General features: G+C 44.6%; 1 protein-coding gene across 1 annotated transcript in view; it reads left to right on the top strand.

The window, feature by feature from the left end:
• rims3 (regulating synaptic membrane exocytosis 3) overlaps positions 1-13,221 on the top strand; it is an 82,234-nt gene extending 69,013 nt beyond the window's left edge. The window contains exons 4-8 of the mRNA XM_042338725.1: positions 7,499-7,640; positions 9,767-9,879; positions 10,879-10,980; positions 11,716-11,855; positions 12,977-13,221. Of these exons, the coding sequence (XP_042194659.1) occupies positions 7,499-7,640; positions 9,767-9,879; positions 10,879-10,980; positions 11,716-11,855; positions 12,977-13,189 (710 nt within the window). The 3' untranslated portion in view covers positions 13,190-13,221. The remainder of the gene's footprint in view (positions 1-7,498; positions 7,641-9,766; positions 9,880-10,878; positions 10,981-11,715; positions 11,856-12,976) is intronic.
• Positions 13,222-14,228: the final 1,007 nt, after the last annotated feature.

Raw genomic sequence — 14,228 nt, 5'->3', positions numbered from 1 at the left:
ATAGTCCAGCCGAAAGGTGTCAAAGGCATGGACCAGGGTTTCAGCGGCTTTTGGAGAGAGGTATTGGCGGAGACAGGCAATGTGTCAGAGGTGGAAGAAAGCGGTGCTGGTGAGGGACTGGATGTGAGGAAGGAAGGATAATAGGTTTGAACATAGGTTTAGAGCTGCAAAGGGCAATTTCAGGATAGATACTAGGAAGCATTTTGTTATCCAGAGGGCAGAAAAAGACTGGAATCATTTACTAGGAAGGGTTGTTGATGTTAGGGTGCTGGATTCAGTTAAACAGCAGCTAGATACTGTGATGGGAAGATGATTGGAAAGGCATTCTGGAACAATGAGAAGTAATGGGATGAAGGGACTTGTAATAATGTCATGAATAAAACAAGAATGAATGGAGAGAACACCATTCAGTCAGTCTGAGAGTGTGCACATTAAGTAGACTTAATCCCATACAATGAATAATACAGTAAGAACAGAATGTTCTGACACACTCCTATTCTTTCAATCTGCTCGAATGTATTAACATTGTTGAATAATCTTGAAATTACCAGATAATAGCAGGGTAATAGATAGAACTTGCTACTCTTCACCACATCCTCTGGCTTTGTCCCTGTCCCATCCCCAAAGCAGCCAAACCCCTTATCCGCTGTTTGCCACCTCCAGACAGCCTCAGCTCCACTGTCTTCAAGCAGCAGGTCATCTGCTTCATGACCTACACTAAGCTTCGCTTGCCCATCACCTGTATCGTCACCAGCCTCCAGTGTCTCACTCACTGCTCACTCCCTCGTCCAGGCAAACTTGGATCTTGCCTCCCTGCCTCACCTTTAGTGACCAAGCCATCAGCCCTCTGGAGCTCCCTCTCCAAATCTCTCTTTTCAATACTTCTCTATTGGTCTTTAAAAGCCTTCTTGTCAACTCACTCCTCCCACCTCCCCCCTCCCCCACCATCCCTGCTTTAAACACTCCAAGACACTGTGAAGGATGCTATACAAATGGAAGTGTTGTTGTTTTCTGTAAAGCACTTCATGATGTTACTGTACATGAATGGTGCTACTAAATACAAGTTGCTGTAATCACAGGGGAGGGTGTAACTAAACTGAAGAAGTCCAGTGAAACCTCCTGTTCCTGAGAGATTCAAGACGAGTACTGGATAAAATGGGAAGCGGTGAGGTAGAGCTAACCAGCACAGCTAATTAGAGCTTCTGTATTCTATCTTTCAGTTCAGGATTAAAGGTCCTTTTCGATGCATCTATGGGTCTATTCACTGGAGCAGCACTAACCTTGATAGCGAGGGGTTTACAAGATCCCAAGAGAGGGTCAGATAAAGAAGGCCGCTGAGCCCATTTGATTTCATCCACCCATTGCAGCACTAATCTGTTTGATCAGTTGGTGCTTGTCAACTTGGCTCAGTTGGTAGTACTCTTTCCTCTGAGTCAGGTGATTGCAGGTTCAAGCCCCATGTTGCTATCCCGGCTGATGCTCCATTGCTGTCATGGGGAGCCCTGCAATGTTGGCGGTGCTGCCTTTCGGATGAGACGTTAAACTGAGGTTCTGTTTTTCAGTTGGGTACTAAAGATCCTAAGACAATCCTCAAGATCAGAGTGTTTTTTTCAGGCAACAATTCTCGAGATCAATTGATCATTTGCCTTGCAGCCATTTAAAGGATTTTGCTGTGTGCTGAATCCTGCAATTGTCTACAAACCATGGTCACTGTGCATTGGTAGCAGTCACTGTGAAGCGGTTTGAGCTCCTAGAAAATGTAGGTTCTTTCCTGTCTACTATGGATTTAAAACATTTCCGAATTATAAATCTTAAAATTTCACCCCCAAAACACGCAGTCACTTCACTTTACAGTATATTCTGTGAAGCGCTTTGAGACGTCTCGAAGAAGCGATAAGGCGCTATATCAAATACAAGGATTATTATTATTATTATTATTATTATTATTATTATTATGCCACAACACTTGTTTGGAGTCGTGATGCACAGAGGGAACTAGTCTCAGTCCTGATTTAGTTAGTAGCTGTTTCAAAGAGATGGCATAGGCACAATGGGCCGAATGGTCTCCTTCTCTGCTGTAAGAGTCTATGATTCTATGATTCTGCTCACAGAACAGATCTGTTCGGCACAGTTGCCTTTTAAGTAACGCAATGCTAAGCAAAACTTTTAACATAAAATATTCAACAGAAGTGAAAGTCCCATGAGGGAAAACAACCGAGAGCTTATTTCTTATTGATGAAAATCATAGTGCATTCAATGCCAACTTTACCTGAATATCGCAATTAACATAACTTTAATAATCAGTTTACATGTTTTACTCAATCTACCCAGCGTGACAGTCCTTTCATTTAGAAATCAGCTGTTCTGTCCTGACACTGCCTGCTATTATTTGAGGTGGTGCCATTATTTCAGCTACTCCCAGAGAGGCCCGTGTGTGCTGAGCATGTTAATAAGAGCCCTTTCCAGTTACTGGTTATTTTAAAATGGGTTTCAAAGGTATCTCGAGGTCTCTTTCTCTCGGTCTGACTGCAGTTGCTTTCTGCACTTATATAACACTGCAGCACAATCTTGCAGAGAGACAGACCCAGTTTCGCAGCCCTTTGCAGCAGTCTGACATGGGAACTTATCCCAGCAACAAGGAGCCATTCACTTGTACGTTTATTTTGACCAGTCTTCTCTGTGCCCATTTCCAATGCCACTTCACGACTGGTTGACGCAGGATATATGATTGAAAGTAGGGTTTATATTTACAAAGTCAATTTTTTTCTGTGCCTAGAAAGAACTTGTATTTCTATTGCGGCTCCTCACGTCAAAACATTTCAAAGTAATTCACTGTCATCACTGTCAAGCGCAGTGATTTTTATTATAGGTAAATGCGACAGACAGCTTTGAACACAGCAAAGTCCCACACACAGCCATGAGGTGACTGAGCTTATTAATCAGGAGGATTGTTGGCCGAGATAGTGGGAGAAACTTCCATTTCTTTTTGAATTGTGTCACACACTCCTTAAACTCCACCTGAAGATGCAGACAGGACATCGGTTTTAACTTCTCATCTGAAGGACAACATATCCAATAATCCAACCATGGTTCCCTCATTACTGCCCAGGAGTCTAGATTGTGAGCTTTTCTGACACAATGGGAAGGGATGTGTGTCCGAGCTGCAGATAGGAAGATGGTGGCAATGCCTTTCATGCTGAGCTGCGTTGCAAACCGAGAAGCTCGCAGGGAGTTCCCCAATGGTTGCCATCCATGCAGTGAGGGCTCAAATGAGCAGAGTGACTTTCCTCCTTAGTGGGGGTGCAGGTGGGGTGGTGGGCGGGTGTGGATGGTGGGGTTCAGCTCCATTGTGTCATGTTTCGCAACTGAATGTCGGAATCAAGCCCACTCTCTCTGCCCAGGAGTGCAGTTCCTAAGCCAGGCATGTCCGCAGTATTCCAGAGCATTGCTGATGACAGCATATGATTTTATCAGCAGGACTTGGAAGGGCAGAACAGTCACTGGGTACAGGGACTCTTCCCACTAACCTGCGCTTAATAGTTTCCAGAATTAGGTAAACAGGATACGTCCCTCCAGGGAGAGAGTGTGCGTTCAGTTCCAATAAACATCTCTGTAATTTCCATGTATAGGTGGGATACCTAGAATTCTCAGTTTATTTTGGATACTCCTAATTAGCTTGGATTCGGATAACAGTCCCTGTGAACTGAGGAAACAAATGACTAAATATGCATGGACCTCTTCATCTTTAATCGTAGGTAAACACTTTTGGCATCAGCAGTTCATCTTGTCCAATTGACATTGAATGCTCTAGCTTTATTTGCTATGGTTAACATGGAAGATAGTGATCTGCTTTCTAACCGCACAATTTGTTTAGTTGAACAGTCTCGTTGCATCCAGACATATTTACATGATATTATTTCCAAGGGTTTTTCTTTTGTGCCCTACTTCAACAGCTTGTACTCACATGGCACCTTCCACTTAGTCATCATCTCAAAGTGCTTCACAAGAACCATGAGGGACACTGAGCAGGGAGGAAAGGAGATGAAATTTGAGGCTGTCGACCACAGGCGCAGTCAGAGAGATATGTTTTTAAGAGAGTTTTAAACACAGCGAGAGAAGTCACAAAGCAATTGCTGGATGTTAACCAGCTAAAACTAAGCAGCTTGCTATTCAAAGGACTGCCTGGTAAGCTTTCTACTGCTTGGCCACCTAAGGCCATATTACCCATTAGGGCTTTGGTTTGTAGGGTTAATAATATAAGCCAAGTGGGAAGAATTCCTGCCCCCCCTCCCCCCTCCACCCCTTAATTTTCTTTAATTGTGAATTCATTCTCATTAAGTTTACAAATAACCTTCTCCCATACATTGCACCCCAGTAAAAAGGAAACAACTCACTTCCATTTGCTGGTGTGCCTATGTTAGCTTCCGTATGTTCAATAAAGTGGAACGATTCACGCCCTGGGGGGGGGCACTTTCTTGAGCTCCACCAACAAACCTACACACAGCGCAGATTACCTTCATTTCTCAAACCTCTGCATTAAGTTAAATATCGAAGCAAAAAAAGTGTTGAACTATGTGTGCCCCCAACCAGGAATCGAATCAGTCAGTCCTTCAGGTGAGACATTAAACCGAGGTCTCATCTGCCTATTCGGGTGCACTTTAAAGATCCCATGGCACTATTCGAAAAGAGAAGGGAGTTCCTCCTGGTGTCCTGGCCAACAACAACCCAAAATAAAAATTGTCACTCATTCCCATGGCTGTTCTATGGCTATACAAATGTAATCTTGTTGTTGTTGTTGTTGTTGTTTGTGGGAGATTGCTGTGCACACAACTGGCTCCCATGTTTCTCCTCGTAAATACACAGTCACTCCACTTTACAGTGTATCCTCTGAAGCGCTTTGAAATAAGGCGCTATATCAAATGCAAGGATTATTATTATTCCTCATTACTGTTTGCTGTACATACAGGAGCTGACACTAACACATACATGAGCCATATAGTACCAGACAGGACTAAAGGGTTATCTTGTCCCCACACAAGTTGACCCTGAGACACAGGGGTGGGGGCAGGTTTTACTGCGTGCACTGTGTACGTCAAGCAACTAATACTAAAGAAGTTCCTAAGCTGTACAGCACTAGATATAAATGGCAAGTGGTTCCATGCTACATCTGTGCTGAAGTACTCTGACATTGCATTTTCTTGTCACAAACACAATTTGAAGCCAAAGAGATTTTAACTTGATCAATCGATCGATCGATTGATTTGATTGATTAATTGACGGACTGACGTCCGACATCATTATTTACTCTCCTAACACATACACACACACACACCTTGCCAACCTTAGGGTCTTAGATCTGAAAAGCTTCTGTTCAGTGTACATCCACCCACCACAACAACTCTCTAGCCAAGATACAGAAAACAACAGCAGTCACCGAGAGATAACAATTCAGAAAGCACACCCACAAAAATGACGAAGGTTAAAGGATGTTCAAATCTTCAAGTAACATGATCCTTTCAGGGAGAGTTGACTTTAGGGTCTAATACAAAACGACTCACAAGAGAGGTTTGGATGAAGAAGGTCCATTGACCCATTTGATTTCACCCTCCCAAAATAAAAGCGATATGAAAACATCAGACTGTTTCTTAAATGGCCTTAAATATGTTACCTTTTCCCGGTTACCTGTTTCCAGGTTTTAGACAAACCTTATTTGTGAGAAATACTTCTCAAATACTTGCCCAAAAGTCTTCTCACAACCCGTAATAATAATAATCCTTACATTTACTTTCTCAGTACCATTCAACATTTTACATATTTTTCTAGGGCCTTTTTGATATGATTCCCTTCAAGGCAGAACCCTAGTTTGTCTATTCACTCCTCAGAACTCATCCTACCCACTGCAGATCATCCTTGTTCTTCTTTGCAGCACTTCTAGGCTTAGGCCTTCATGTTGTGGTAACCAGGGGCCAACCAAACCTGAGCACAGTCCACTCCCGGCAAGCCTTATGCTGACTGATATGACAATGTACTCTGCAAGTGTGTAAGTTGGGCACTCTGAAGTTTATCAGCAAGAACCCAAGAGCTCTTATCAGTGCAGTGTGTGGACAGAACACCAGCAGAAATGTTTCATCCACCATTTCCTCTTGTTTAACTCGCCCAGACTACAGCGGCTTGACAAACCCAGAACCAAGACATTAACTTGCGTTAGTGCTTATACCTCCCTATCTGGGTGCTAGTAACTCTGCCTCTTGTATCCTTGTATATCATGTATAGTGGAACATGCATCCACATGCTGACCTGCCATGTGTCCGTTTATCTATATTGAGCCTTGAAGGTGCCAACAAACTGTAGTTGCTGCATATGGATAAAATGACCAAATCCATGATTTAGCCAAGGTTTGCGAACCAAGTGAATATTCAGCAGTTTGTCATAAGTACAGCGGCGGGTCAGACACACACAGAGAGTCAGAGAGATCGAGAAATAAATGGTCAAAGAAAATTAGAGTCAGGAGGAAGGATGGAAGACATGGAGAGAGAAATAGCTACAGAGCAAAAGGTTAAGAAGGACTGGTACAATGTAGTTCTAGAGTGACACTCCGACAGATGATGTTTTTTGATTAGAACTCTTTGCTAATTTGTGTTTTCCGCGAAGACTCATTACCTGCACTGTTGTATTCCCAATTACCGATATCGGGCTTTGTACCGTGCAGAAATGCAGAGTTAGCTGTCAGGCTCTGAGGCCACACCTGGCTTCGGTTCAGCTTTTGGTTCAGCTTCTGCCAGCGACCAGAGGGGCATCGTGTGAGTCAACGTTCCCCCGAGGGACAGACATTTTTTTAATCATCATCTGACCCATGAAAAATTAAATTGAAAATTTGGATCTTTAGCAAGGGAAAGAAAGAATTGAGCACAGCTTCAAAGGACTATAATTCAGTAAAATGCTGAAATATACATTGATTGTTCGAGTGTAAAGCTGTGATGTGAAGCCTTGACTTGTTGGCTTTCAACTACAGATGTGCCAGGAAATTCAGAACCAAGCGCTGTCCACTTCCACACTCCCCCACTGCTCCTGGCTGTGGTCATTTTATATTTTGTATTGAAAGTATAAAATATTAAATATATAAAATATGTATTCCTTATGACTCTAATTTTCTACCCTTCTGATTTTATATTATATTTTATAATTTAAAATTTTATGTTGCTTTTATATTTCATATTGATAATAGTACGCATCTGCAAAAGATCTATCCAAATAAGTGTAAAAGATCGCCAGTAACAGATCTAAAAGGGAGGTCAGGAGAAACTTTACACAGTGGGTGGCGAGTATGTGGAACTCACTGCCGGAAGCTGCGGTCGAAGCAAAAAACAACAACATATTTAAGATGAAACTTGCGGACCCGAGGGAGAAGGGTGCTAGATCAAATGCAAGAATTATTATTATTATATTAAGAAATGTTCTCTCTCTCTCTCTCTCTTTCTCTCTCTCTCTCTTCCCACAGAAGTTGGTCCCAAGAAGTTACGCAGCAACATCCGGAGAAGCACCGAGACCGGGATCGCTGTGGAAATGCGGAACCGGGTCACGAGGCAGGGAAGCCGTGAGTCCACAGACGGCAGCACCAACAGCAACAGCTCTGATGGGAAGTGAGTTCGCAGCAGATAACAAAGAAGCTCCCTCCGAGGCTGGACTTCCCTCTGGCTCTCTCCTCCTCTCTGGCTCTGGCTCTGGAAGTCGCTGGGTTCCAGTCAGAATCCTGAGCTCACTGTCTCGCTGATGTTTTGGTGCATTGTTGAGGGTGTTTCTTTTGGGTTGAGTGATTTACAAGCCAAGGGTTCGAGGTCTGTCTGTTCAGGTGGACGTTAAAGATTTAATGATACAACACTATTCAGTCCTGTAGCTCAGTGGTTAGAGCACTCACCTCGCAAGCGAGAGGACCTGGGTTTGATTCACGGGCAGGGCAAAACGTTGGGAAAGCTTCCTTACTCCACACGCCTCTGTTTACCAGCAGTGAGTAGGAACCCTGTTGTTAGTCGATTGGTGAATCGCTTTTTCTGCCGCATTTCACTCACAAAATATACAGTCAATTCACTTTATATTCTGTGAAGCGTTTGAGACGTTTTGAAGACGTGATAAGGCGTTATATCGAATGCAAGGATTAATATGATTATTATTATTATTCAAGAAGAAAATAGTGTTTCTTCTGGTGTACTCTCCAAGAATCCCCCAAATAGAATTGATCATTTCTAATGATTTGCAGTGCTCCCTGGCTCAATCCCTCTGACTCTCCCCACTTTAATCGTGTTAAAATCACACCTGAAGACTTTCTCTTTGACCATACCTGACAAACTCCGCCATTGGTCAGTGCTGTGAGAGGGAAGAGCTAAATAAATGCAAGTAGCAGTTGTTGTTACAATGCGCAACAACAACTTGCACTTATATAGCTCCCTCCATGCAGGGTAGCGTCTCAGAGCGCTTGACCAGAGTTCAAAGTGCCTGCCACATCTGTCCTGTTTGCAGGTGAATATCCCATCATGATGACCGCAACCCGAGGCCCCAAATACCTCCCCAGCCTTACCCTGCAAACTTTAACTGTGCACAGAATCGCGGAAAATGCTTTCAATCAATCCGGTCTTCGTTTAGAATCCGCTTTCTTTTTAAGAACGGCGAAAAAAAAACAAAAAAAAAACAGCTTCTGATAATAGACTGAGTCGAAGAAATTCCCATAAATCTGAACCTTCTTAAATTTGAAGATTAAAGGGCTAAGGCTGGGCAGATTTAGAGCTTCTAACTGAGAGCTGGAATCCGACTCGAAATCTGCACATCGTTGTGTCCTGGCGTCCTCTAGTGGAATCTGGGAGTACATTACTGAATAATAAATAAGCGGTCATGTAAATACAGATAATTAATTCAACAGCCACATGCGATAATGCACTCCCCACCCTTATGAGCCACTGTGTAGAAACATTTCCTCTAACCTCCCCTTCACTGTTTGCAGTATTTCAGATAGAGTCCATGTCCACTTTGTTACTGATTGATCAGCCACTGGGGATTGATCTGTCACTGTTTACCCCCCTCAAACCTACAACATTCAGCACTTGGATTTGGTCAGTTCAATCCACGACTGTTTGTGGGACACTGCTGTATGCAATTGGCTGGCGCGTTTCGCCCACAAAATACCCACTTTCAATCAACTTTCCAATATTTTCTGTGAAGCGCTTTGCGACGTCTTAACCACGTGATAAGGCTTGAATAGTAAATGATAATCCTTGCATTTGATATAGTGCCTTATTACATGTACGAGACGTCTCAAAGTGCTTCACAGAATATATTGTAAAGTGAATTGATTGTAATTTTGTGGGTGAAACAACAACAACAACAACAAGATTCCATTTGTAAAGCGCCTTTCACGTCAGGAACACTATATAAAATTCAAGGATTATTATTATTTGATTCCTTCTTACCCGGCTCGGCTCCAGTGATCAAGACCATTTTGCCTTAAGAATTAAGATTGCCCAGAGTTGTGGAAATATTTTAATCTGGAAAAGCCTGTAGTTTATTAAGAGATGTGACAACAACAACCGACATTCTCCGAAGCTCTACCAATTATAACGTTTGAAGGCAAAGTGGTCTCCGAGCTCAGATTGGGTGAAATGTTGGGCAGGTCTAAACTTTTGGTGACTAGTTCCTTGGGTTCCTGACACTGTTTGTGGGTCACCGGCTGAGCAGCTCGTGCGACAGTTATTGACCCCGATCTCCTTGTGCTTCGCAGTTTGGTTTTCCCCACGGCTCGGCTGGGAGCAGACGGACAGTTCAGTGATTTCTTGGACGGGCTGGGACCAGCACAGCTGGTGGGCCGACAGACACTAGCAACCCCCTCAATGGGTGAGTTGACATGAGCTTCAACCGCGAGTCGCGGTCCAGTCATCTTCGCCCTCCAGCTCCCTCTCACTGCAGCTCCTCATGATAACGCCCCCAAAAATTTGGTCACTCAATCCACGACTGTTTGTGGGGACGCTGCTGTGTGCAATTGGCTGCCGTGTTTCGCTCACAAATATACAGTCAATTCACTTTACAATATATTCTGTGAAGCGCTTTGAGACGTCTCAAAAACGTGATAAGGCGCTATATCAAATGCAAGGCTTATTATTATTATTATTGTCATTCTTTCTCTACATTGTGTCAGTGGGTTGGATATGGCTTATCAGCTTCACTGCCCCTGTTCACATTCCACTTCCTTCCAAGAATCAGCAGCTACACTTTATGAACATTCATTCTAATCGGAGTTCTTTCTGTTGCTGGGAGGAAAAGATAATATATCAGGCGTGAGGTTACTGAAGACCATTTTAACGTTTGTGAAATGGAATCACCAAGCGTGAGGAGAAGTCAGCTCTTGAGAGAGTGCGGTCAGAGTAAGGTTTAGAGTTATGGTCAGACCCGGTTAGTAGGTATCAGGTCACAGTCACGGTCTGTGCTCAGTGAGACGATCTCAGCTCTGTTTGGGCTACAGTTGGCCTTAATACATAATACATACTCTGCTTATTGTACTGTAATTACACACTGGCTTTAGTAATGTCATGAATGACACATAATGACACAGACACTGTCTCTACAGTTGGAATACTGCAAACACTGCCTCTCGAATCGTTTCTCCCACTAAATATAGTCAATTACCTTTACAGTGGATTCTGTGAAGTGCTTTGAGACGTCTCAATGACGTGATACGGCGCTACATCAAATGCAAGGATTATTATTATTATTATTTCCTGCATTGCTCTTATGCTATATTACAGTGTTTCTATTATACATTGACTGGAGGACTGTAATTCTATACTCGCTGACTCTCACCAGTGGTGCTGACGGGGTCTGGTCTTTCTGTGGTAGGTGATATTCACATTGGTGTGATTGATCGCAGCGGGCAGCTGGAAGTGGAGATTTTCCAGGCTCGAGGACTGATACCAAAGCCCGGCTCCAAAACCCTGCCAGGTACGTGCCAGCACTACCCGTGGGCACGAGCTGCAGCGGGTAAGTGCTCCGTCCCTCACTACACCATCCATCACACCAGTGATACTGGTCCACTCCCTGATAGATCCACAGCAGCTATTGTCTCTCTCACACCATTGGTTACTACCGAGGGTGCATTCCAGATAAAAGATGGGGCGGGGGGGGCAGATTCAATCACAAGTGAAAACGCTGTACAGGTCCCAGGTCAGGTTGAATGTTGAATATCGAATGCAATTATGTGATGCCTAACTTGAAAACGTATCCGGGCGCATTGGAGGGGGTTTTACAACAATGGGGTCTTTACAATGGATCAAGTTTTTACAACAATGGGGTGTAGATTGCAAACAAGCAAAGTGACGTACAGCAGTGTTTCTCAAAGACTTTGGTCAGCTGGGTGTCTGATGCATGTGGCAACCCATCACCATGCTTAAGAGTATCCACACCAAGCTGAGATGTCCAGGCATCCCACCTACACATGGAAAAATCATGGCCGAGATCTCTTTACATTGAGTTACCCAACAGGCTAATTTAATGATGGTCGTCACATTTTAATAAGAAACTGAGTGGGTCCCCGGTGTGTGATGAGATGCACACGCACAGAAGTTGGTGCATTATCTCCACATGTACCCCAATACTGAAATTCATTTCTGTATCTTCCATTCCTCTGGAAGCCCTCAAATGTGTCTAATGGCTTACACTGTGTGCTGCACCCCACAGCTCCCTACATCAAGGTGTATCTACTGGAAAATGGTGTGTGTATAGCAAAGAGGAAAACCAAGATTTCTAGGAAGACTGTGGACCCTCTGTATCAGCAGCCCCTGATGTTTGAGGAGAGCCCCCAGGGCAAGGTGCTACAGGTCAGTGTCCTGATCAGTCCCTGACTGCCAGCCTCTGGCAGGAACAGGTCAGCATGACAAGCCTTTGTGGTGATGGAGGGACAAAAGTGGTGGGTGAAAATATTTTTTGGGGGGGTGGGGGCCTGTCCCCTTTATGGCAGGTGCAGCCTCTATGCCAACTTCAAAGATGGCTGCCCCCGGGGTTCATCAGAGGCTAGGGAGGGTGGTGGTGGGGTGAGGGGGGGAGTGGGCTGGGTGGCAGCCATCTTTGGGCTGGTATATGGAGCCTATGCAGTGAGGAGGACGGGGAGGCGGACATCTGGGGATGGGAGTGGGTGACCTGCCATCACCGTGCGTGCAAGGTGAGGCAGTAACTAATCACAGGATAACCCCCATAGAGTTCAGAATGACTGTTAGACTTAGCAGAATAATTTCTTCACTCCGAGGGTTGTTAATGTATGGAATTAATTTCCACAAATCGCTATTGAGGCTTGATCAATAATTATTATTGGTTTCCCCAGCTCGACTCATAAAATCCAATTAATTCACAACTTTGCTGCCTGTATCCTCACCCGTACTAAACTCCGCACCCCAATCGATCCCATGGTTCACTGGCTCCCTAATGGAGAACACATTGGTTTCAAGATTGAAGACCATGCTTTCAGCCGCTGAACCCCAGAACTTCCTATCTCAATCCCTCCTACGGTCACCTCCCCCCTCTCCCTGGCTCGGAGTCAAGCTTCACTGAGATGCTATTCCACTATATAAATGCAAGTTGGTACGAATAATAACAATTTGATATAGCTCCTTTCATATTGAGAGGAGGTCTCAAAGCGTTTTACAGGGTACCCTGTAAAACGTAGTGACTGTGAGTTTCGTAGGTAAACACATTCAAAAGAGGAACCACATAAAGACCTGGGCTGTGAAAACAATAAGGGATAAGGGGCATGAGCTGGAGAGTGGGATGAATTAAAAAGAGCGACAGATATAACGCAGCACAGACACGGTGGGTCAAATGACCTCCTCCTACCTTATGGCTAGAACTAACCCATTGCTTTACATTCTTGCTTCCATGCTGCAACGTTGTACGTAATTCAACCTGTAACTCTGTGTATATGTCACACTCTATGCTGTGCCTACAGGTAATAGTCTGGGGCGATTATGGTCGAATGGACCACAAGTATTTTATGGGGATGGCCCAGATCCACCTGGAGGAACTGGATCTGTCCAACATGGTGACCGGCTGGTACAAGCTCTTCCCCACGTCATCACTGGTGGACTCGACCGTTGCTCCCATCACTCGCCGTCTCTCACAGTCCTCGCTGGACAGTGCCACGAGTCCCACCTGTCACTAGGCCCCCTCACCCCCACCACACACACACATACACAGGACAGCGGCTGCACGCTACGGGCCACGCCGAGAGAAGGCTGTAAATAACCGTCCTGCCACTCGACCAACCACGCTGCAACGCTCGTGCTCTTTTACCATGTTTTATTTTTGTTGGCCAGGGACGTCCAGGCAACCGGCACAGCCACACGTGCGCTCATTACTGGAGAAAACAAATGCCCGTGAGCGCAGCGATATCGTGCAATATTTCGAGTGGGTTGGGGGTGGGTTTGGGGTGGGGTGGGAGAGAGGATGTGACACGGTATTCCTTCCCGCTCCTGAAAGTACTATAGACACACACACATAACTGTAGATAACTCCTTCTCTTCCCCCATCTCCCCCCCACACCCTCCAAAATAATTAAGAGCGAGTCCAAACCATTGGCTTAGACATTCAGCCAGGTGATCAAACCATTCATATCAAGCTGAGCCCTAAGAGATCAGAAATGGATCCATGCGTTGGGCTTTTCAGACTCTTATCTTTGGAATGTCTTGAGTATGTTTCATTCCTTGCTTTGCAGAGGATATCCTTGTAACCCCATCCCTCCCCCACCCCCAACAAATGGCTGACATTTCTTGTAAAGCACTTCTGCGGTTGCACATTATCAAATGGGAGGGAGGGAGGGGGGAGGGGGCGCAGGAATGTTCAAATTTGCGATTATAAATGTTGGATGTTTACCTCAAGAAGGGTGTCTCAGAAACGGTTCAGAATGTTACTGTTTCAGCTGCTTGGCATCTATGTTGACCCTCATTAAAAGGTCAGTGTTTTTTCCTATCCTCCAAATCCCATGATCACACCTGAGCCTTACCAAACTGGCCACGAGCGACTATCTTACCCAATGAGATGGCATGCTGAACCCCCTGCTCCTCTTGCACTGGTTTAGATATCGGACCAATACCCTTCCTTGGCATCTTGAGTCCCAATAATTAGCTACTTTTTAAACCCTTTTATAGTCTTCAGCCAGTTCCTGCTGTAATTCCTCAGCAAATGGAGAGCACAGAGCACAT

The sequence above is a fragment of the Callorhinchus milii genome, unplaced genomic scaffold, assembly GCF_018977255.1.
Source record: "Callorhinchus milii isolate IMCB2004 unplaced genomic scaffold, IMCB_Cmil_1.0 Scaffold10, whole genome shotgun sequence".
Classification (NCBI taxonomy): Eukaryota; Metazoa; Chordata; class Chondrichthyes; order Chimaeriformes; family Callorhinchidae; genus Callorhinchus; species Callorhinchus milii.
Note: the sequence above shows the minus strand (reverse complement) of the source record. Positions and strands in the feature narration are given on the sequence as shown.